General features: G+C 45.0%; 1 protein-coding gene across 2 annotated transcripts; it reads right to left on the bottom strand.

The window, feature by feature from the left end:
- Nucleotides 1-433: 433 nt before the first annotated feature.
- On the bottom strand, nucleotides 434-22,858 carry Eb1 (microtubule-associated protein RP/EB family member 1). Of its 2 annotated transcripts, XM_089552082.1 has the most exons (9): nucleotides 22,748-22,858; nucleotides 16,968-17,176; nucleotides 15,381-15,419; nucleotides 14,248-14,354; nucleotides 12,647-12,854; nucleotides 10,706-10,827; nucleotides 8,822-8,980; nucleotides 5,534-5,581; nucleotides 434-1,987 (listed from the first exon to the last, which is right to left on the bottom strand). In XM_089552082.1, the coding sequence occupies exons 2-9, from the start codon at nucleotides 17,104-17,106 to the stop codon at nucleotides 1,913-1,915; spliced, it is 897 nt and encodes a 298-aa protein (XP_089408208.1). In that variant the 5' UTR covers nucleotides 17,107-17,176; nucleotides 22,748-22,858; the 3' UTR covers nucleotides 434-1,912. The 2 variants fall into 2 exon arrangements, with proteins under 2 accessions (XP_089408208.1, XP_089408210.1); XM_089552084.1 differs by lacking the exon at nucleotides 5,534-5,581.
- Between the last annotated feature and the right edge of the window lie 140 nt (nucleotides 22,859-22,998).

The following is a 22,998-nucleotide window of genomic DNA, read 5'->3' as shown; positions in this document are numbered from 1 at the left end:
GTCGAGTATGCTACCGAAAACGGAAATCGGGCTGCGGGCCTACGGAGCTTTTATGCGATCAGATGAGTCCATCCATGGTTCATTTCGCGATGGTCGAACAAGCGTGTTTAATTAACCCTCACTAGACTAAGTGGGCAAACTGGGGTGCGTCTTATACACGGGCGCGTCTTATATACCAACTTTTTCAATGAGAGCCTTCATATATGGCGGGTGCGTCTTATACACCGGAAAATACGGTAAACTTCATGCAGCCTGTATTGCTGCCCTGACCACTCTCCTTCCATGGTGTGCTTCAGCGCCATGGTTGCCATGGTAGCCGTAATACTGGTTGCCTTTGTAACGGCGCATGCGCAATAGTGGCCCTTGGTATGCGAAATGCGCTTCTGCTAGCATAGTGTAGCTTTCGCTACGAAAACAAATGGGGCAGCACACATGGGAGGTAAATTTGTTTTATTGACAACTTTGCACTGCGAATAGAAGGCCAATGTTGTGCACAATCACGGCGCTTTCTGCTTTCGCACTGCACACTTGCCATTAGTGTAGACAGCAAGAAAAAGCATGTCAGTGTACAGCGCTGATCAGCACATTAGTTTAAAAGTAGCCAAAGGTGTAGGAAACTGCCGTAAAACACAGGAGACAAAAAAAAAAGGAAGTTCTTTGCTGCATATAATTCAAAACAGGTGCACAGTGGAACACCAACAGGCCTACGAGTCCATATGTACAAGGTGCATCCGGGTTTAAACAGGAAAAAAAAAAGAAAAGAACCGTTCGTAAGAATATGTAAGGGTGAAGCTGCTCCGCTAATACTGAACCTGCACGTGCCGTTTGGACCGTAATCTATAGCCTCGATGACTGTACAAGAGTTTACGCAAAACGCACGCTTTGGCAATCATCAGTTTTAAAAATGCACCTCATCAGTCAACAACACCCACCCTCGTAGACCCCCGCAATATTTCCTACTTTGTCTATCTGGACGAAACGACAAGCAATTCAACTGCCTCTAGCAAAGCAGCGGTACGACCTACTATGAAGAGCGACGCACCAAACTTGCTCGCGCACGTGCTATTGCATCCTCTGCCTCTGGCCCCAGCAGAAACAGGCAGCAGTTGTGTTCAGTATTAGCGCAGTTGCATGGTTGTAGAACCTTCTAGTGGGCTACTGCATGCATAACAAACAGGCCGAAAGGTAAGAAGAGGGCATTCACCTATGTAACTCTTGTAACCAGGGGGCACCGACATATTGCAGATTAATAAACAAAGGCTCTCGTCGTACCACAGGCAAAAAAAGTCGTGCCCACAATTTCACAAAAAAAGTAAACAGCAGCCACACTTGCATCCAACCAACCATGGCCATAAATATTAGATTAAACCGAGCAAGTCTCAGTAGGTAGAAGAAAATTACACTCCTCCGCCACAGCTACATTTACACAGGCAAATCATGTGGGCTGCACACATGAGATCATAAAGCAATCTCGACAAGACAAATAATATAAAAACAAAGCCAGACAGCACAAACTCTGTCGAAGAAGAAGATTAAAATTTACATGAAATTAACTGCCAGAGACCTTTAGAACAAATAACCGGCCGGTCTAAGTCAACGAGAGCATATTGCTTCGGTCTCACCAATGCCTCTAGTGTCAACAGTTTGCTCACGTACAGCTGAGCACGATTCCAAGCCCCCAAATCCCCAGAAACAGTAAAGGTAGAAAAAAAAAAAGCTATAAAAATGTCTACAGAAAAAAATGGAGAAGAAAAGGGGGCAGGAGGAGATACTCTGGGGAAGGGGCAGAATGATCTTCAACTCAATGCATATTTCCCAGGAAGCATTTCTTTCGCAGTGCCCCATTTGGATCATCCTTGAACAGAGACCAAAAACTTGCAGCAGGCAAAAAAAAAAAAAAGCATCAGCTGGTTCAGTACTCTTCCTCTTCGCCTGCGGCCACAGGCCCACCGTCCTCGACGTAGTCTTCGGGAACAGAGAAACCCTCCTGCACAAAGACAAAAATAAATTACAATTCAGGCATGGAACTAAGCGAAGAGCACAAGGAGCTGAACAAAGAGCACAGCACTGTTGATGACCTTTTGGCTGAGAGTCTGCAGTGCCATGAAGCACTTGAAGGGATTACCATGTATTGCTGAGTATCAGAAGCCCCACCCCCAATTTCACTGATCTCGCTAGCCAAGAAAAAACTAAATATAGCAAGTCTACTCCTGTCCCCCCAACCCGGCCACCGAACTCTCAATGTAGTTATTCGCAGGATGGCATTACCCACATGCTTAGCTCAAAGCAGGAAAACGATGCAATTGCAAGGCTAGCAGCCAGAGGTAAATGGTGACCAAACGACACCCCAACCTGCCTTCTATACCCGACAGCCCAGCTGACGAGCTGGTGAACCGTTGCGTGTATTCCAGAGTGACATATGCCCTTGGCGTTACCGGAAGATTGCTCTCGCTCGACTACACCTTGTTTCAAAAAAAGAGCAGGCAACGCTACCAAACCTAGCGTGCCTGTTCCCACAAGCTAAGTCTGCGCCGAAAAAGTAGTTTGCCATACAACCAAAGTTAGCAGAGGCACATTTCGTTGTGACAAATCTCTAGCACCTTAACTGGCAACCTCCTGGACTTCGTCTTACTTCTTGCCACACTTTCAGCCTTTGGCTAGACTTCGAGAAGAATGACATGTGGTGGCATGACATGTGGCTAGTGGGGCCAATCATCCGCAGCTAAAAAGGAGCTTACACTGAGAAAATATTACTGCCAGAGGGTGCAAGCACCGAGCGCCTCACAGTTTAGACAGTGATCTTGAGTACTGCCAGAGAGTGCGAGCACCGAGCGCCTCACAGTTTAGACAGTGATCTTGAGTACTGCCAGAGGGTGCGAGCACCGAACGCCTCACAGTTTAGACAGTGATCTTGAGTACTGCCAGAGGGTGCGAGCACCGAGCGCCTCACAGTTTAGACAGTGATCTTGAGTACTGCCAGAGGGTGCGAGCACCGAGCGCCTCACAGTTTAGACAGTGATCTTGAGTACTGCCAGAGGGTGCAAGCACCGAGCGCCTCAGTTTAGACTGATTTTGAGTACTGCCAGAGGGTGCGAGCACCGAGCGCCTCACAGTTTAGACAGTGATTTTGAGTACTGCCAGAGGGTGCGAGCACCGAGCGCCTCACAGTTTAGACAGTGATTTTGAGTACTGCCAGAGGGTGTGAGCACCGAGCGCCTCACAGTTTAGACAGTGATTTTGAGTACTGCCAGAGGGTGCGGGCACCGAGCGCCTCACAGTTTAGACAGTGATTTTGAGTACTGCCAGAGGGTGCGAGCGCCTCACAGTTTAGACAGTGATTTTGAGTACTGCCAGAGGGTGCGAGCACCGAGTGCCTCACAGTTTAGACTGATTTTGAGTACTGCCAGAGGGTGCGAGCACCGAGCGCCTCACAGTTTAGACTGATTTTGAGTACTGCCAGAGGGTGCGAGCACCGAGTGCCTCAGTTTAGACAGTGATTTTGAGTACTGCCAGAGGGTGCGAGCACCGAGCGCCTCACAGTTTACACAGTGATTTTGAGTACTGCCAGAGGGTGCGAGCGCCTCACAGTTTAGACAGTGATTTTGAGTACTGCCAGAGGGTGCGAGCACCGAGCGCCTCAGTTTAGACAGTGATTTTGAGTACTGCCAGAGGGTGCGAGCACCGAGCGCCTCAGAGTTTAGACAGTGATTTTGAGTACTGCGAGAGGGTGCGAGCGCCTCACAGTTTAGACAGTGATTTTGAGTACTGCCAGAGGGTGCGAGCACCGAGCGCCTCACAGTTTAGACAGTGATTTTGAGTACTGCCAGAGGGTGCGAGCACCGAGCGCCTCACAGTTTAGACAGTGATTTTGAGTACTGCCAGAGGGTGCGAGCACCGAGCGCCTCACAGTTTAGACAGTGATTTTGAGTACTGCCAGAGGGTGCGGGCACCGAGCGCCTCACAGTTTAGACAGTGATTTTGAGTACTGCCAGAGGGTGCGAGCACCGAGTGCCTCACAGTTTAGACAGTGATTTTGAGTACTGCCAGAGGGTGCAAGCACCGAGCGCCTCACAGTTTAGACAGTGATTTTGAGTGCTAGCACTTTTTTATACCGCTCTGTTTTCTTCCAAACACTCACCAAGAGTTTGAGAACGCCACATGATAGTATGTGGTGGGGTAATATGGTGTTGAGAGTGAACTATTCCTGCAGCTTCCGTAGCACTGCCTGCTATGTAACGAACTGAGTATACGCCTGACGTCCGCGAAAGCAATTGCCAGCTCTAGTGAGAGGGGTAAACAGCATGAAATTCGAATTCTCTTTTGTGCACTGATATGCACATGGAGCTCCACGAATCCTGTTGGAAATGGGCACAAGCCATGCTTTTCCCGCGCCTCGACCAAAAATAGCTTCGATCTCACAAAAAGGACCTTTGCCTATTGGTGATTTTCAGCTTCAAGAGGGGGGCAGCCTCAGTTTATCCATCTTGGCAGCGCTACTACAGGGGATTCCTGCACACAGCCAATACAGAATCGTACTTGTATTAAAATTTCACCATAAAGTCGCCCTTGTTTGTCGACGATGACAACCTCGTGAGCCATTGCTCGAAGGAGTAACAAAAAAAAAAGACATTGCAGAGTAATGGGAGTGGACGCACACTTAGACAATATATTTGGAATCAATAACAATGTTAGAAACTTGAACAACAGGTGAAAAAGAAGTCAACAACAGATTTTTCAGACCCTACAGGACCCAAACAATAGTCTGAATGATCTAACAGTCTGAAATATCTCTGAACTTCAAGAAAATCACTTTGCTGTGAGAAGCCAGCTTCACTCACATCACTGCTATCATAATGAGCGGCCTGGCCATGAGTCACGCCATCCACGTGCCACAATGCACACCACAACGCCACGAAGCGAAGCGAGAACAGTGCTTCCTAGGGCAACAATGATCACGGCAGACTTTGCCTCTATACCGTTCTTAACATGACAGCGCACTCTTTAGCTAGGCCAACTCTACGGCAACGATGCCATTAACTATAGCAGCAACAATGAGGATCACATAGCCAATCCAATCCAGTGTGCCTTATCTCCAATTCAATCCAAGATGGCGCCTTTCACGGCAGCGAGGGCCTGACGCAAGTTATGGACTCCTCAGGGCCTGAAATATCATTTGTGACGATGTAAAGTGTGTACAAGTCCCTATAAGTAGCTTGATGGTTCCTCAGTGAGGTCCGAAAATATCGTGCAAGCCAGTTATTGGTCCAATAAAGAACTGACAAAGCTGCCTTTCCATTGTTTCTTTCGTGCTTATAGATTTTGATGACCACGAGCTACTTTATGCACGAATATATTTTAAGTGGCTATACAGGTGGAAAGCGAGAACAATATGAGACTGCCTTCCCCGTGCACTATTTTCCCAGAACAATTGTGCCTTGCACTCCCCATTTGTTTGGCGATAATGAATGGAAGAGAAGTAATGAATGTAAGGCCAATAAGACAATCTTTTCGTCCAATTTTGTCCAGTTCTTACCGTCCGCCCCTCTGGGTGCATGTTTCCAGTCTCATCGAAGGCATGGAGCTATAACGAAGTACAAAAAAAAAATTATAACAAAATAGAACTCGGGGAACTCAATATATCAACACCCCCCTCCCTTCGCGCTCTACATGCTGTAATAAGGCTTGCCATTACAGAGACAGTCCTGTACACAACTCCTCGCTCTTCCATTATTCATTTGCCTAGCGATGGTTAACAAACAGCATAGCTTCAAGCAAACAATCTCTTTACAAATAGAAGTAACAACTGTGCCATCACGGTCCTGCAAGTTCCCAAACCACACGTCGTGTGTGCTCTGTGTTACTAGCACCAACAGAGTTGAGCAATGACACCACCTCTTCCATTTCAATGCACAAACATTTATGTAACGGAGCTCCAAACTCTGAAAACAACGTCTCAGCATGCCTACAAGCACACACACACAATAAAGCAAACAGTGCAGTTTTGAGCACAGATCCTTCTTTGACTAGTTTGCGGCATCGCCGCCCAGACTGGTTTTGATTTCCTGAAAATCTCCGATGGGTCGACCTCCCTAATTCAGAGGGTAGTTATTTTAAGAAACAAAAAGGTGAAGTAATGCGCGGCAATATACGGCACACTTCTCACCTCCAACGCTTCCTTGAATTTTTTTTTTTGCGTCGTTCATGAAAGATACTGACAAACTCTGATGTACATTTCTCCATACATGTGGAGCGTACAGAAAGTTGCTACAAGTGCTTAAGGGGGGACCCTGGTCTTCAGAAAAAATTTCTATTAATCTAGACATCGTAATGAAATTTTCAGGCCACATGTATTTTTGTGTGCTGATTTTAGATATATCATTTAATTTCATGTAAAACAATTCCTTGAGCACTTGTGCAATTTTTATGCAAGTATTTTGGGAAAAGTTTTGCAGTAAATTTGCTGCAGGAAACTCGCTGAAATGCATGCCACTGGGTTCTCTTGACACCAAGGAATGCAATAAGGGTAAAATTATCATCCTGGCTATCACAGAACATGAGTTATAGGGCAGGCACTGAAGCTGCCACTTCAGAAACAGGAATACACACTTTTCTTCTCATTTCTGAAGCGACAACTTCAAAACTCTATAACTCAAGTTCTATGATAGCCAGGATGATAATTTTACCCTTATTGCATTTCTTGGTGTCAAGAGAACCGAACGACATGCATTACAGAGAGTTTCCTGCAGCAAATTTTCTGCAAAACTTTTCCCAAAATACTTGCATTAAAATTGCACCAGTGCTCAAGAAATTGCTTTACACGAAATTAAATGACATATCTAGAATCAGCGCACAAAAATACATGTCGCCTGAAAATTTTATAACTGACTTCATTAATAGAAATTTTTTTTTAAAAGACCAGTGTCCCCCCTTAACATGCATGTTATTTTCTCTTGCTGGAGCGACCTTTTCGTTCAATGCCTGCACAGTAGGATCTCGATGATACGATCAGGAGTCGATACAAATTTGCGAAATGCCCTGGCCAGAATGCATTGAGTACTATACGCAGAATTTCGGCTGCTCTAGCCGCAACACTACGAATGATACAACCGTGTGAGCCGCGACGTCCGCCTTGAGCACCACAGTGCTGCCAGCATGACGCCCACGTCTCAGTCACTAGCTGCACGGTATGCTAAGCACACAGTAAGCAATGGCCGCAAATAAATCGTGCCAGCGGTGAGCAGATCTGCGTAAATGCATTTCTAGTGCTCCTGCATACGGATTTTGCTAGCTTTGGGCGACACGAATTTCGGATAACGCGAAAAATTTTAAGGGGGGACAAGGGTCTTAGACCCGTTGTTCTTATTTTTAGTCCAATCCTAGTGAAACTGTACCACCTTGCTCAGTTTTTTGTACTGATTTCAACAGTGAAACTACCTTTCTCATAAATTGGTCACTTTCGGAAATAATTAATTTTAATTAGTCTTTCATAAGTACATCGGTGCCAAAAAAAACTGCTCAATAAAAAATCGTCTTTAATCCATGGCTACATAGTACAGTGAGTGAAGAGTGCAACAATCAAAACCATTTTTTTATTTTACCCTCATTAGTAATATTATAGCACTTGGGATATGAATATTCAAGGTGTGAATGTAATGCATCGATAAACATTGACAAATTATAAATTTTTGAAGTGCGATTGAACAAATCTGCTTCGATTATTGCACACACTGTGCCTTCAGCTTCCATTAGCAAACAGTATGACATCTCTAGCTGTCCTAGATGTTGAGATATCGACATAATGAGACAGCCAGAGGTCCAAAATTTTCATGCCATTAAATTCTCTGCTCCTGCTTAAATTCAGCCCACACGATGATCTGAATTTAATATTATGGTCAAAATGCTGATTTCTTGAAGGAAAAAATTGGTACAGATGGAAAATGATAGCTGCAAATTCCACACATGCCACTTTTTGAAAACTGATGTTTTGGTCATTCTTTGGTCTCAAAGACCAGTGTCCCCCCTTAATGGCCCCACGAGATTCGCATCATCGAGCTTCTCCTGTATAAAATCTTCCTTGAAAGTCAACCTATCTACCGTTTTGAGCTATTGGACAAAACAATCATCAGCTCAGCATGGCTGTGAAATCTGAGGCCCGCCTGTTTCATTTTAACAAGCACAAGCAGCTATACAAACACCCTTTAGGAGTGGCCCACTAACACTGCACTGGGAGTATGGAGTTTCTCCAAGCATGCATGGTCCTACTTACGCTCAACACATCCTCCGTCTGAAGTAGTAAAAGCAAATGTCAATTGCATGACATGCCATAGCGGCCAATAAAGGGTATGCTTCTCGAAGCATGCAAAATACTACTTACAGGTGTCTCATCTTCCGTCTGAAGATGAGAAAGTAGGCATGAGTTGTAGAACACTAGCATTTAACAATACAGTGCTTGCATTTTGTAGCCCCTCGGACATAGTGGAGACTCCACCTAACTTTGATTTTCAAGTCTAATGGCAAAGCTACCGCTAGAGCAAAGGCCACAAGGAACGGAAAACTACTGCAATGACAGCCTGGCATCCCATCTCATGATTTATATAAGGCAATGCATCTGCTTGGACTTAGCAAAGGAAAAATGACTGAACAAAAAAGCTTAGCACTTCAGTTGGGGGGCACAATGCCCGCAACTGGGAGACTGCCATTCCACTTTGAATCCGGACAAGCCAGCTTCTTCGTGACACTAATGTTGCAAGACTGCTCTGCTGTTCAACAAACGCAGAGCTAGATTTCAGTACCACTTCCAAACAGTGCAGTGCTGCCTTACCTCAGTAGCATAGAGGATCTCCAGGATCTGGTCGACCACTTGAGATTTTCCATGCTTCTGCTCACACTCCTGGCACAGCACCTCGATGTCGCGCAGCTTGCCGTAGTAGAAGTCCCGCTCCTTCTCCAAGCCATCCACAGTCGTCTTGAGCTCCGCAATCTGCACAACCCACACAGGTGCAAGCAATCAGCAACAAGAGAACAGTCCAGCAGACAGCATGGCAGACAGCAGCGGTCGGGACAGCCAGCGGGAGAGCTTGAAAAGACAGCAACCACATCCAAATCCATCACGGGCTTTTTCTTGTCTCAAATTTTGCGTGCATCACGCTTATATTTACGACTACCAATCAAAAGCATGATCTGTAGGGCTGGCGTGTACTAGCCAGAAATACAACAGACAATTCATTAAAAGTTCCTTTAAATGCCATAAACTTGCCAAATTGCAAGCTTCACTATTTCAAGCTATGGTATACGGTACTAAAGTAGAACCCCAATATAGTACACTCGCACATAGTAAAAACCCAGGAAACTGAAATCTCATTTTGCCTTCCATACAAGACTGTACTTTTTTTTTTTTTACTTATAGTAAAAACATCTTTAAAAACGAACTGTTACAGTAAAGAGCCTTTGGCTATCGCGGCATGCACGCACTTTAGGATGGCTCAGAACAACAGGCAAGCAAAGGCATAACTGCCAGGCCAACCATCGGAGGCAAATTGATACTGAAGACTATAAAATGGCACTCATTGAGAGAGCCTTGACATCACGCTCATGAGCTGTGAGGAGAAGCCAACTTGTTGAAGGCCTTGGGGCAAAGCACAGGGCAAGCATGGGAAAAAAAAAAAGCTGGCTATGACCATGAAAAGAAGGCTGTGCAGGCCACTGAGAAATGGGAGTAAAACAACAGTACGGAATGGAGAAGGCAAAAAAATGGTGAAATGTCACAGTACTAGGCGGCACAAAGCACGAAGCAGTGGCAGCAAAAAATGAAGGCACAGCAGAAATGCACCATGGGTTTTGCTATACTTGATTATGCCGCGCACGTTTCTGAATGACTGGCTTTCAAATGACACCAAGGCCATGAAAAGACTACATGTTCACACAACGTTTTCGTGTTCATTTTGGAATGAAGCTCCGTAGTACTTTATATTCAGGGCCGCGTCATATTTGTGCATCAAGTACTGATGAAACACTGACAAAACTGCAAACACGATAATATAAAAATGCCACAACTGAATATAATAATTAGCACGTAATGGGATGAACTCAGCAGGATGGAAGGCATTTCTTTGTATTTTAAGGGGGGAAGCTGGTCTTAAATTTATAAGTCATAACTCCACTATATTCAGGGAAAATTTTGCATGCAGGTGACAAAGGCATTTGCGTAGATTTAGGAAGTGCGGTGGGCACTAAGCAAATGTCTGCATGTTCCTAAATAGTTTTTTTTTTTAGAAATTACCATAGGAAGTACCACTCGACTAGCAATCGCAACACAGGCAATGTGTGGGCAGAGCTTAGTGCTCGAGTATGTGTTCGTGGCTTGTACGATCATTTCATTCGTAGTGTTCCAAAAGCCCAAGATCCTGAGCATTGTGCGCAATTCACTCTGGCCTGGGAATTTTACAAATTATAGTTAATAGTTTATGGGTGTTTAACGTCACAAAGTGAATTAGGCTATGAGGGACGCTGTAGAGAAGGGCTTCGAAAATTTAGAGCACCTGCAGTTCTTAACGTGCACTGGCATCGCATAGTACGCGGGCCTCTATGAACTATAATTGACTATAATTTTACAAATTACAGTACCGCTGAAATTAATATCAGCCGTCAATGTATCATCGAGATTCTGCTATACTTAATTCAACAAGACATCAGGAGCAGTGCCCACCTGGTTTGAGAGCTCCTCCAGCCTGTGAGAGTCGCCAGCACCTGTGCTGCCTGTTATCCGTGTCGCTGCTCCGATAGGCTTGGATACTGGAGTGTTGCGCGTCATGGGTTTGGTGGCGTGCACTGCACAGATACACAATGGCAGTGTGTGTCAGACAACCACATTTGCTGTGGAAAGAATGAGAGAAGTCAGCGGCAGACCTCTTCTGGAATACTGAGGGCAGAGCAAAATTCAGAACTGCCAATGCAACCATCTTGGTTACAGAAAATGTGCACTAGGATAAAACTGCGGACTTCACCTTCAGATTTGGGGTTGCGTGCAATGAATGCAAGAAAAAAAAAAGTTGTTCCATTAACTCTGCTCTTGTGTTCTGAGAATATCTGCCAAGTTGCCAACAAAGATGCCCAAGAGCCAGATGGATGTGCTCACATGCGCAAACTGTTCCGGAAGTTGGCCTTGGCGTCCATCGGCACATTTTCGCTGAACGATCAGTGATGGCAGTTTAGTCTTATGTTGCAATGAACTGCGCTACATTTAGCCTTGCCTAATGATCAATATCAATCAGGGCTGAACACCAGGAATGAGCGCATACCCCGCATAAATGTCTATACCGCTTCCGTTGAATAGTTGCGTGCTGCGGCATTGATGTCGCCAGTGAATTGTCGACAGTTTGCGAGGAGATTCAAGAAACATTTTAATTAACATCTATAAGGGAACATACATTTCTGTATCCCCACTGGCACTGATCTCTGGGCTCCAGCACCTGTTTCCCTAATCAATCAGGACAAGCGAAGCACGAACCTTGATCCGACACCACCAAAAATAGAATGCCCAGGGTTAACTGGCGAAGTCTCAAAACGCTAAAAAAAAAAAAAGGCAAACGAAGCTTGCCCACTCCAGAAATGATGGCATATTGCTGTCCATTCCAGCTAAAGTTGACTTTTCTCGGCAGATCGAGAGTGCTCTGCAGTGAAGACAGTAGCTCCAAAACGACCAATGGAACTCTCAAAGCTGGTCCAGACTGACCAGTCGAAATTGCCAGTAGAGTTCATCTTAGAGAGCGCCTGCTGTAGTAGAACACCTGCTTAATTAAATTGGATGCGTCATAATTTTTCCTTGAATTTTAAATCAGCTACAGGAGCAAGAATTTAGGATGCAATTAGCAATTTCTGCTCTGCACAGACAAACTGAGAAGCAACACTTGAGACTGCTGCTCAGTTTAAGGGGGGACCCTGGTCTTGGAAAAAAAAATTTTATTTATGAAGTCACAGTTATGAAATTTTCAGGCCACATGTATTTTTGTGCGCTGATTCTAGATATGTCATTTAATTTCCTGTAAAACAATTCCTTGAGCACTTATGCGATTTTTATACAAGTATTTTGGGAAAAGTTTTGCAGACAATTTGCTGCAGGAAACGCGCTGAAATTGGGTTCTCTTGATACCAAGGAATGCAATAAGGGTAAAATTATCATCCTGGCTATCATAGAACTTGAGTTATAGAGTTTTGAAGTTGTCGCTTCAGAAATGAGAAGAAAAGTGTGTATTCCTGTTTCTGAAGTGGCAGCTTCAGTACCCTATTACTCAAGTTCTATGAGAGCCAGGATGATAATTTTACCCTTATTGCATTCCTTGGTGTCAAGAGAACCCAATGGCATGCATTTCAGCGAGTTTCCTGCAGCAAATCTTCTGCAAAACTTCTCCCAAAATACTTGCATAAAAATTGCACAAGTGTTCAAGGAATTGCTTTACACGAAATTAAATGACATATCTAAAATCAGCACACAAAAATACATGTGGCCTGAAAATTTAATTACTATATCTAGATTAATAAAATTTTCTTTTAAAGACGAGGGTCCCCCCTTAAGCTGAAGAGTTTCATTGCTACAATTTCCATCCACCAAGAAGATTCGACTGCATCAGCCCTCAGGGGCCATCCTCACCTGGCCTTGAGGCGGCAACTTTGTGGTTGTTGGCTATGCGTGAGGTGGAACCAGATGTGGCCGTGCCGATGACTGATGTGTTGCCTCGTGCTTCGACGGGGTCATACTGCCGCCCATCGTAGTTGGCGTCGAAGAACTTCTTAAACCACTGCACAAACTCAAAGTTGTCCTGGAAGCGTCCCTTGATCAGGCGGTCCACCGGGATGTTCTACAGAGATGTCGCAAGACAACAGAGCGGAGTGCCTCAGATTCCTGTGGGTCTCCTACACCAGCTGTTTGCAATGATCGCAAATGTCATCACGGCCACTGACACAAACCGTTCATTGTAAACATTTAACGCTTTCAGGCACTTTATACGCAGTTGTGTAAGCAGCACACTTACAGCTTTTTCTGAGAAACTGGAGCATTTCACATTGATTCCATTATTTCAGTCAAATTGAGCACCCTTCTTGCAAATAAGTTGCTTTTTTTGTACCATGTAGCAAATGCAGTAAATAATATTTCACAAAAGAGTGAGCTAGGTAGCACTTTGTCTGCCATTTTTGTGCACACAGCTTTCGCCGCGAGTGAAAACATCGATGGTTTTTGCTCAATTTCGAGCGTAATGTAAATCTTCGAAACACAAAGCGATTCCCCAATCCCTAGGGTGTTTACCTGACACATCAGAACATTTCGATGTTATTATTTCTAACAAATCTGAGACTTTGTACGGAATTCTCCACATCGTTCTAAAAATTTACCTGCAGGTCTTTCACGCTCGAAAACTAACAAATTCCCTTTCTTGAGGCCTGAATATACTACTTAGGTGAAAAAATTTATTTCAGTCAAAACAAAAAATGGCGCCTGAAAGGGTTAAAGGCACCAAAAAACAGTTGTTTTCTCGTGCATGCGTTTATTGGCAGCAATATACAATACCATATCTAAACTTTCTACCTGTTCTTTATGCTTCAGTACACCCTGTAGCGATCTGAAGGTGATCGCTTCAGAATTAACCCACTTTAATTAAGAAGAACAACAACTTGATTACTGCAATGCTGAATGAAGCAGATGAGCCTTGCTGGGCCCTTCGTACCACTGTCCCCTACTGCCACATCTGACAAAGTAAGTGACCATCATACCAGAAAGATTCTTCATCCCATCTGGATGGTATGAGAGGTGGAAAACATACAGACTGCGCCAGACTATCCCTCTGCATTGCCATAAAACATTGTGAACCACCGAGCAAGACAGTATAGCATATATAAACAGACTAGTTAAGCACTGCCACAACTGTTTTTAACCACAGCAACTACTACTCGCTTTTGGTTTCACTAAGTTTCCTCCTTGTACCAAGACGGACATTTACCAAATAAAGAAGTCACTTCCTATTTCCTTCACTTGGCACACAGCAAACCTGCATCTCAGCCCTTATCTAGATGCAGCAGGCAAGGCAGCAAAATACTCTCAACTCAGGAGCAAATACCTTTAACCCCACGGACCACCACAGCTAGCATCAACCCTTGAGGTACACTAATCAATGCACGCAAGGCAGACGACCACTACCGGGGGGACATAAAACGTGTTCACTCAACTCTGAGCAGCACTTCAAGAGACTAACATACCTTGTCAACACCCACTTTCTTGAAAGATGCTTGAAGAAGTTTGAAGTTCTGGATGTATTCATGTTCAAGGTTTGTCTTGAACTTCACTTTCCTCAAGCTCACCGAACCTGCCCATGCATGAAAGAAGCGATCCATTAGTGATGCGGCGTAAAACTGGTTTGCAATAAAAAAATCTGACGAAAGAACACGACAAATGCGTAAGCTGGTAGCAGACTGACTACACCACCCAATGTATTTGCAGATGCAAAACAGCCAGAGCTGATAATTTATGCCTCTGCATATCAGACTTTCACCAGACTACATTGGACATTTATCTGAACATACCCTGATATCCACATAGCACAAGAAACGAAGTCCCACTGTTGGCTTTGACATGTGCCCAACAACTCAGCAGCCAAAGACTTGGTAGGTAAGCATCAGAATGTGGCTTTACTTTGTGGGGATCTGTTATAGGCACATTTTCGAAGAGAACTCAAACACAACTTTGCACATGCGTCCAGACTGGCAACATGCAACCTTGGTACACACCTAGCAGAGAGTTTTTGCAGATGGCACAGTACATGAATTTCCATTCAATTTATGGGGTTTAACATCCCAAAGCACCTCAGGCTATGAGGGACTCTGTAGTTGGAGGGTTCCAGATATTTGACAACCCGGGGTTCTTTAATGTGCATTGACATCGCACAGTATACGGGCCTCCAGCATTTCACCTCCATCTAAATGCAACTGCCACAGCTGAGATCGAGCCCGCATCTTTTGAGTCAGCTGCTGAGCACTAATTACTCAGCCACCACGGCGCCTCTACAAGTGTACGAGTTTAGTGCTTGCTTGTTCGTGTTTCTTTTAAGGCACCAATGAAAAACCTTTTGTTTGTGTTTGTGGCAGGACAACCTATGCATTTGTGCTCTATACTCGAACACGTCCCATTTTGGAGGTTTCTACCAGAGTGCCAAGTGCCATGATATCTGTGCACCTCTTAAAAGTTGGCTAGACCAAGCAACCCTTAGAATGATAAAAAGAGTCTGCACATACACATGACAGCTAAATCACAGGGGCACACGAAGGATTCAAAATTTAAAGTCAGGGTTCCGTAGACTGCCTTCATCTATAATGCTAACAGACAGTATACTTACCAGGGAAGAGCATATCCATGAACTGGCAGTATGCAGCACCTGTCGACCGTAAAAACAAAGGCATCAGCCAAGTTTACACACTCAAACAGGCTTAAGCAGCCTTAAAGGTCTAAACACAATCTCAACTCCATAGAAAACTGCTGCCACAAAAACAGCTATAAAGAAGAAAGGACTAACAGAGGCATGCGGACTGCTATTCAACACAGTTAAATGCTCTCACAGCATTTGCTCGTAACAGCTTGTGATGCATACTTTGCGCTCGTGCGATTGTGTGCAGCCCGTACACACGAAGAGGTGTGAAAAGAAGTCTAGAATAGTTAATGTATATGGGAGTTTAACGTCCCAAAGCGACTCAGGCGATGAGGGACGCCATAGTGAAGGGACTCCAGACAAGCAGTTACTGTGTGCGGACCATATGGGATCTGAACAATACACTTACATCTTTAGGCAAAAACTCAACAACACAGGAGGTGCACAGGAGAGTCAGGGCTCAAGGAAGCCCACCTACACCAGTGAAATCGAACAAGGAGAAAACACTGCTTGTAAGCCCTCTAACTACACATCCTACGCTATGTTATTAATTTAAGCTTGAATAGAGCTTTGCTCTTAAGTAGTACCAACCAGATTCCAAGGTGCAAACTTCCAGCAAAACCATACTAATTGCCACAGTGAAACTAAAAATGTGTACCTCGTTGATGCTATAAACACACAGCTTTAGAGGAAAAAAACTTACCATAGGATGCACCACACTTACAGCTAGCAAGCTTAAGGGGGGACCCTGGTCTTGAAAAAAAATTTTTATTAATCTAGATATAGTAATGAAATTTTCAGGCCACATGTATTTTTGTATGCTGATTTTAGATATGTCATTTAATTTTGTGTAAAACAATTCCTTGAGCACTTGTGCAATTTTTATGCAAGTCTTTTGGAGAGAGCATATAAGAAAATTTGCTGCAGGAAACTCGCTGAAATGCATGCCATTGGGCTCTCTGGACACCAAGGAATGCAATAAGAGTAAAATTATCATCCTGGCTGTCATAGAACTTGAGTTACAGGGTACTAAAGCTGCCACTTCACAAACAGGAGTACACACTTTTCTTCTCATTTCTGAAGCGACAACTTCAATACTCTATAACTCAAGTTCTATGATAGCCAGGATGATAATTTTACCCTTATTGCATTCCTTGGTGTCAAGAGAATCCAATGGCATGCATTTGAGCGAGTTTCCTGCAGCACATTTTCTGCAAAACTTTTCCCAAAATACTTGCATAAAAATTGCACAAGTGCTCAAGGAATTGTTTTACACGAAATTAAATGACATATCCAGAATCAGTGCACAAAACTACATGTGGCCTGGAAATTTCATAACTGACTTCATTAATAAAAATATTTTTTCAAAGACCAGGGTCCCCCCTTAAATTCTGCGTGTTACACACTTGAAAGGTTCAGTAGCAAGGCTGGCGCTTTAAAGCACGGCAATGCTGCAGACATTGCAGTTGGGTTTCTCGGCATGACACCATGCGGCGCTAAGCTACGAACTGAAAATATCTCGAACATATTTTGTGCTTGCACTTCTAGCGCCCTCACCTGAACAGAGTTCTTCGATCTTGGTGTAGTTGGTGCGCAGACAGTCGTTGACCCAATGAAGCATGTCATGGCGGCTCAGGTTCTCTGTGGTGGCATTGGTGGCATGGACGTTGACACACAGGGGCCCCTGCTCTCCCATGGTGGCGGCGTGTTCAGCTCGTTCCCAAAAACCGGCAAGGCCCCAGACGGAAACAATGTAGTCAAGTCCACTGCAACCAGATGTAAGAAGCTTTTTATACTTTCAATTTCAATGCGGTGCCTAGACAAGCAAAATATTAACACAGCGGCAAACAAAGAAAAGCTGCTGCATTCTTGCAGGTAAATGCTGCACCTCAACTGCGAAAGATATGGCAGCAAAGGGTCCTGAATTGCCAATTACAGTGGGGTCACTGCTTGTGCACTAAAGTCTTAAGTGTTTTTATAAATTTCACCCCCCCCCCTGCAATGCGGCCTCTGTGACAAAAATCAAAAGAAATAGAAAGATTACAGCCACAATCCTGCACCCAGTAGCAAAGATGCCACAGTTGAGCCACAGCAGTGGGTGGCATAGAAGAAGCAGCATTAAAATGAAAGGAAAAAATTTTTCAAAAATCATTATACCAGCACAGCACTTTCAGTGATCCCTCAGTCATAATAGGAAAAGCAAAAATGTAAAAACTCGTTGAAGCCAAGTCGCAAAGCGAACAAGAGGAAGTTATAAGGTTCACGGCTTCAATGTTCAACTGCCACAACCCGAAAATAAAGAGACAAACAAGGTTATTCACTAGCTGCTTCCCCTACTCCCATATATATAATCTGATGGCTGCAGTCTCAATAAATCAGATGCATGAGCAGGCCTAGACAGGATATGTTGTAGTTAAATACAGTAGTGTGTCACCCGGCCTTTCCATATGACAATGACACATCTGACTCATCCCTGTGTTTCCCACTACAATGCCCTACTAAAAAACCACATGCACAGAGATGCTGCACAGAACTAAGTGTTCTGAAAGTACCGTGCACTGCCAGCAGTCATAAATGTACGACAGTTACACGCAAGGGTCAAGAGACTTGCATGCTGCAAAACTAGCGGAACAGCAGAAAGCTCAAAAGCACGTGAATAAATGTGCAATAGAAGCTCCGAAGTGTTTGGCATAGAAGAGGGATATGCTTTTACTGCCCTTTCCGTTCAACCTACTTTTACATAAAAACATAGAACACAGCTGAAGCAAGAGTGACACACCAAGACTTGGTTGCGGCCCAACTAAACGCACAAAATGCTAAATGCTGATTTTACGAGGCTTGAAAAAGAGACCTATCAGTGTGTGCAAAGGCTTTAGGCTCTCTAGTGCAAGGGCATCCTGATCCGAAGATTGTGGCCTCTAGAGATAGCGCACCCCATTCATTCGCTTTTTCCTATGCGCATGTGCTGTTCAAAGGACCTAAACTTATTAAGCTGAACTGTAAGTCGAAAGAAGTACAACTCATCTTAAACAGCAGAGCCATGACATATATCAGGACCAGACAGAAATCGTATAATTAGTCTTGTTCCTTGTGAAAAGTCAATATTTTATTCTGGGATGGGATCGTAATTCCTGACTGACTGGGATAGAGTGAAGTATTAAAATGCTGATGCTTCTGTCTACGATTGATGAGTGGACCAAGACTATGGTCCATGGCCATGGGCTGCTTCCAACTGCTGTTTTTTTTTAAAGGCGAAAGCCTTTAATGCCTCACTGTTGTCGACAGAAAGTTGTCAGCAGAGGTGTCGGCACTTTTCTAGTCTCAGACCAGAAAAAAAATCTTAGTGCACGATGGGATTCGAACCACCATCCTTCCGTTCTGCAGCCGAGCGTGCTAATGGCTACGCTACTTCCTACCAATGCATATGTAGTTCTCCTTGTCTAGGACGCTGGAGTGTGTTTGCAGAAAGGTGTCAAATCAGACGGATGCCTCCCAGACGCCCTCCAGAGTCTCCAGCATTTAAGATACACAAACAATTGTGTACTTAAATTCTTAACCCCACATCAGTCACAAGCAGCAACACCACGCTAAAGGCTTTCGCCTCACCGCACTTTAGGTCAACAAAGAGCCCCCCTGAATTTTTTTGTTGTGTTTGGCATAGAGGGATAAGCTTTTACTGCCCTTTCCGTTTAACCTACTTTTACACAAAAACATAGAACACAGCTGAAGCAAGAAGAGAGAGTGATACACCAAGACTTGGTTGCGGCCCAATTAAACGCCGATTTTACGAGGCTTGAAAAAGAGACCTATCAGTGTGTGCAAAGGCATTAGACTCTAGTGCAAGGGCATCCTGATCCAAAGATTGTGGCCTCTATAAAGATAGCGCACCCTTTTTTTTATGCGCATGTGCTTTTCAAAAGTCCTAAATTTATTAAGCTGAACTGTATAAGTCGAAAGAAGTACAGCTCAACTTAAACAGTAGAGCCATGACATATATCAGGACCAGACAGAAATCGTATATTTAGTCTTGTTCGTTGTGAAAAGTCAATATTTTCTTCTGGGATGGGATGGGATTCCAATGAAAATGATCTTGAGAAGCCACGCAACGCCTGACAAAATTCAACTAACCCCATGCAGGACACGCATTTCACTTTCCCCATCCAGAGGCACACACACACACCCTCAATAAACAGCAACGACCTCGAGGGGGCGCAGACAAGCCACAGCCACTTCCCACACGCCATCATCCCTTCCCCCCTTCCCCCGTACGACCCGGAAAGGGGGTGCCAGGAGACCGTAGAGATCGGAGACTCGACGGCGCCCACAGCGGACACCCACACAATCCAGCTCTGAAAGTAGTGCACGCTCTACACTATGCGTGCTCTTTCTCTCCACGCATTACGCAGGCTTGTTTTGGGCACTTAACTAATCTGCAAGGCCACACCTCCCATTGCTCGGGCAACACTTCACTCATTGAAAGAAAAATAAAGAGAAAGAAAAGAATTCTTTCTGAAGATAAAAAAAAACTCTTAAAGAGGCACCAACTTCCTCCAATGAAAATGATCTTGAGAAGCCACGCAATGCGCTGTAAAAAAACATTTTCGACTGAAACCACGCACTACTAAATGTATTATTTAATGCCCTCAACAGAACTGAAAAGAGCAAGAAGTGTAAATTATGCAATTTTTGCCACTGTTAATATGCTAGCACCAAAAATAATCGGGTAAGCATTATAATAAGGCTATCTCTTCTGGCATTACACATTAAGCAGCTATCTGACTATCGGGGCCCGTCTGTAAATAGAGCAAGCGATCACCTAGCAACAGATGCAACAGACAACCCGACAAACAACTCATGAATGCTGTGGCAAGGAATACACACACAAGCCCGATACGCTCAAGCCTTGATAACAATGACAAATAACAGCCCAAAGCTCACGATTACCACACCATGCAAGTGCCTCTACCTCTATGTGACCTTCGATATGGTTATCATGGACACTGAGTGAGTGGACCAGAAAAACACGACGGACGTGAGCAGAACTGAGTACCCTGAATAGAGCAGGGAATATTCCAGACTCAAACTACATCAGCACTGAACTAAAGCTTTAACAAACAGATCAGAAGACAATGTGCACGTGCTGCGAACACCACGGAGTGACATTTGCTGCCTCAATGAAGAGCACCAAAAAGAAAGTTCTACCCCTGTTAACCAATAATTCAACCTAACTGCTTGAAAATGAAAATAAGCTGCCAATACCAAGTACTAACACAAGAGAACTTCTGCAACCATTGTATCCTGCTACTTAAAAAGTAATTGCTGAAAACTGCACAGCAAAGGTCACTAACCTCACAGTTGCTTGTGACAGCATACTAGTTCAACAATGTTCATACTCGGCAAGTGTGATTCATAATATCAGACAAAAATGCCGAGCTACAGAGCTGGTGACACATTGAAAAGCAGATTCAGCAGCTTCCGTAAGGGTACAGGCTACGAACCCAAACCAGGCTGCTCTTACCAAGCCCCAAACAGCTTCACAATAAATTCTGCCAATGCTACAGTCATTCCGAAAGTGAAAAATCCACACTACACCGATTTTCTTTCCATCGGGCCTGCTCAAAGCTAGGCTGTTCGGAATAGAAAGTTTAGCTCACTGAATGAGCACAACCACGGCCCGGGCAATAACCATAAGGGGAAAAAAACAAAAAAACTGTTGAACATCACGCACACGCAAGCAGATGTTTTTCCAATGACTGCGCTCTCAACCTTCCAGCACCAGTCGGGCGGGCTCCGAAGCGTTACGACACAGTTCCACTATCGACGTTCACAAGGCGTCGGCGCTCGCAAGAAAAACGGCGTCAGCTGCCTCGCATCACTTAGCGCTGCGCCGTCCGCGGACACGACTCCTCTGGTTTCATAACCGGCGGTATGGAAACGAATGAACTCGACAGGTGCAGCGCAGCGCCACTACAGCGCGCCGCAAAACGCAAGTAAAACTGTCGGCGAAACGAAGTGTCCTCTTCCGTCGTACACGCCAGAGAAAACGCAGAGCCGGCAAGGCGGCCGGAAATCAAAATAAAAAAAAAAATGTAATAACGCAGGGGTACTACGAGCGTGAAATGAGACCGCTAGCCAACGCAACTCTTCGTGGGCACGGAGCCAAGCAGACGGCGGCGAGCGCGCGCTGACGCGTGTAAGAATATGCAAATCTCACAACGGGATCGACCCGCCTTATATAGCGATAGGGTCCATTACCCGTTAACTACGCGCTACGCAGTCCGCACTACGGCCGAAAAGGTATACCTTTACAAAGATCGCGGAGCGCGGCACCACAATTAAGGAGCGATATTTTTATAAGATGGCCGGGAGAGCCCTTTAACGGTCTTACGTCCGTCGCCATGACGTCACGGGAAGCACTCGTTTAAATGGACCAACAACGAGGCGCGTTTGAACACCTGAGCAGTGCAGTGTGCGTCACCGCTACGCCGACACTATGCACGCAGTGATGAGCAACGGCGAGAGGGATAAGGAAGCTCCTTTTTCACGGCCACTTCAGGAACCGGCGATGGATATTGCCGGACAGAGCCCAGGCCCTTTGAGCAAGCAAGCCCACCCACCCAAACTGACGTTAGCGCTTAGAATAGGAAGTTTCTGACGGCGTGTAAAACCATTACGCTATGCTCCTGTGGTTTTTCACAGCAAGACGGGGAGAAGCAAAAGCAGCCGAATGCCCGCCCGCAGCACAGGATGCTTGTTTTGTTTCTGACAGCACAGACAGGTCGTACCGGAAGTCGACCGAGGTACGAACGGGAGCGGGCCGCGAACGGCACGCCGGTGCGAGGGACGTTGTCGAAGTGTCAACACTTCAGACACGCGCCGGCTATTGCAGTAAGTAAACGCACACAACATGGAACGTGGTTAGCGTTCCGCCGCCGAGAAGCCCCGACCTGCGAAAACAGTGAACTTCGCCACCCCTCCAGGCATTTGATATTACGGCGCAGGTCAGCCCGACTTGACAGGCGTGGAAGTTTGCTCCACCTGTCTGTCGTGAAGGGCAAGCTGCATGGGAAAGTCAGATAATGCGTGCACCAAGTCACGCTACTGAGAGTTCGTAACGGAACGCATCCAAAAAGTCAACCTCAAGGCAACGTTGGACACGAACCGAAGGCAGAAGCAATGACAGCTCTCAGGGGGTTGGCACTGTCCCACCACCTAAGCCTACACGCCGGTCTGCGAAAGCCAATCGCTACAGCGTCTTTTGAGAAAACGACAAGCTGTCACGAATGACAAACACGGGAAGACATAAGCTGCATATTCGGCAATAAAGGAAAACTCACAGTCTCGGCCAAGGAACGACACGCAATGCAGTGCACAGCCCACTGATGCTCGCCCGTTAGCACTTGCTACGAAGGAGGCGCACAAGTCCCGGAGCACTGCCCGGAGTTATCTAGCCGCTTCTGGTGTAAATAATTAAAAATATTATTAGCAACAAATATATTTGGAATAATTTTTAAGACGCCCTAGCTGCCACGTGCGATGTTTTACTTTAGGTTAATTTTATTTACTATCTGTGAAATGCGGTACAGTA

The sequence above is a fragment of the Amblyomma mixtum genome, chromosome 7 (genome assembly GCF_055824585.1).
Source record: "Amblyomma mixtum isolate Tamu chromosome 7, ASM5582458v1, whole genome shotgun sequence".
NCBI lineage: Eukaryota > Metazoa > Arthropoda > Arachnida > Ixodida > Ixodidae > Amblyomma > Amblyomma mixtum.
This window is presented reverse-complemented; position numbering and strand designations above follow the sequence as displayed.

Bases quoted from the DNA above. Each gene is read 5' to 3' on its own strand.
- Eb1 (XM_089552082.1), bottom strand. From the start codon at position 17,106: ATGGGAGAGCAGGGGCCCCTGTGTGTCAACGTCCATGCCACCAATGCC. The intron at 15,420-16,967 runs GTGAGGGCGCTA...TACGGTCGACAG, and splicing joins GATCGAAGAACTCTGTTCAG to GTGCTGCATACTGCCAGTTC. The intron at 5,582-8,821 runs GTAAGGCAGCAC...ACTTCGTTATAG, and splicing joins AGATCCTCTATGCTACTGAG to CTCCATGCCTTCGATGAGAC.